This window comes from Perkinsus marinus, assembly GCF_000006405.1.
Source record: "Perkinsus marinus ATCC 50983 genomic scaffold scf_1104296975002, whole genome shotgun sequence".
Classification (NCBI taxonomy): domain Eukaryota; phylum Perkinsozoa; order Perkinsida; family Perkinsidae; genus Perkinsus; species Perkinsus marinus.
The window spans coordinates 1-1,616 of record NW_003200917.1 but is presented as its reverse complement, the minus strand read 5'-3'; the positions used below and the strand labels follow the sequence as shown (position 1 = coordinate 1,616).

The 1,616-nt window shown below is 47.1% G+C and overlaps 1 protein-coding gene across 1 annotated transcript; it reads left to right on the top strand.

Moving 5' to 3' along the window:
• Positions 1 to 82: 82 nt before the first annotated feature.
• On the top strand, positions 83 to 1,505 carry Pmar_PMAR017905 (conserved hypothetical protein; the record flags this gene model as incomplete). The annotated part of the gene is made up of 8 exons (XM_002765726.1): positions 83 to 105; positions 207 to 308; positions 357 to 438; positions 477 to 593; positions 898 to 972; positions 1,021 to 1,094; positions 1,220 to 1,338; positions 1,386 to 1,505. Coding segments are annotated over 8 exons (712 nt in total), but the record flags the coding sequence as incomplete, so codon positions are not given.
• Between the last annotated feature and the right edge of the window lie 111 nt (positions 1,506 to 1,616).

Here is a 1,616-nt window from a genome sequence, read left to right as displayed (position 1 = left end):
GTGAATTCTGTTCGATCACTAAGTTGGTCATCAAGGTGGTTTGGCGTGTACGGACGAGACTGCAGAGAAGTTCCTCTTTGACATGGGTGGTCATGTTATATTCAGGTGAGAATCATTCTCGTCACGACTCGTGTCGTGAATAACGCCGTGGCGATATCATTTCTTGAAGAGCAATCTCTCTCCAAGGCAAATGCTTTGTGCATCAGCCATTACGACTATTTCGACGAGCTACTCGATGCGGCAGTAGGATCTGGCCCCGAGTACTGGAACGTTCATCAGCGAGTCAGCTATGTATGGATAAGAGAAAGGTGAGGCAGCAACCCTTTTGGCTCGCCCAAGAGACCAGTGTGGTCCAGGTGGGTGCCATACCCCTTCCAGAACAATCTCTACTGTCTACCACTCGAGGATAAGATTGAGTGCATCAATGGCGTTATCGAAGTAAACAAGGCACCCTGTATGGCTGAGGCTGCTGTCAGGCGACTAAGTTGTCCGCATCGTCACAGCGAGAGAAGCCGACTACCTTTGATGAATGGATACTTCGCGTGATGGGTGATGGAATTGCCAACCTCTTCATGCGGCCGTACAACTTCAAAGTGAGATTGGCATTCAAGATCAGTGTAAAGGCGTTAAGCTTGTCGAACATATTTTGGTAGTTATAACTAGAGACTCTCAGTTCGGAAATAAGTTTCTTTGTGTTCTTCCTCAGGGAGTGTTGGAATATATGTTCGCTTTCCTCGGCCGAACTCAGGAGTTTCCTCACTAACCATAGAAGTTTACATACCATTCCGGGTAGAAGTGTACAGAAACCAACAGAAATTTCCCAAAATTTCATCGGAATTTTCATATTGTCACCAACACATGTAGTTGAGTTTGTGCATTTTTTCTCACTGATTCAAGGTATGGGCTTATCCTACCACGGAGATGCAGTGCGACTGGCTTGGTGAACGTGTTGCGACAGTTGATGCCAAAAAAGTGAGGGAATAAGGCCTCTGAAGCGTCGCGAGGTCGTCGCTGTTGCAGGTGATTGAGAATGTCCTCCGCGATGAACCTGCTGCTGGTTGGGGGCCAAACGCTGTTTTCCGATTCCCCAAACAGTGAGTCATCTCTCTGGATTTAATCCCTGTTTGATTTGTACTTATCCTCTTTTTCAAGTGTTTATAGTGACCATTGAATGTGCAGTCATTCAAAGATGCCGACCTGTTGTTTTTCTATATTTTAGCGGTGGTACCGGGGGTATTTGGAAAGGAGTGGCTGCATTATTGCCGCAGGAGCGGATACACTACGGAAAGGAGATGAAGCAAATCGATTTGGACAATCGAATAGCGACTTTTCATGATGGTAGGATGAAGTGGGACGAGCTGGTTATTGATGGTTCATCATTCGAGGTTCGACCATTCGGTATGGGAAGTTGCTCAGCACGGTTCCACTAGACCTCGTTTTATCGATGCTGACAGCCGAGAGTTTTGGGAATACTTTGAAGCTTCGGAGTCGGCTTGAATACTCAAGTTTGTGCCTGGAGGGTCGCCGTCAGTGATATGAGGAATTCGCTGGTGGCAGGCACTCATGTGATTGGTCTTGGAATTCGCGGTATCAACCCGCATGACCTTAAGTGCTGG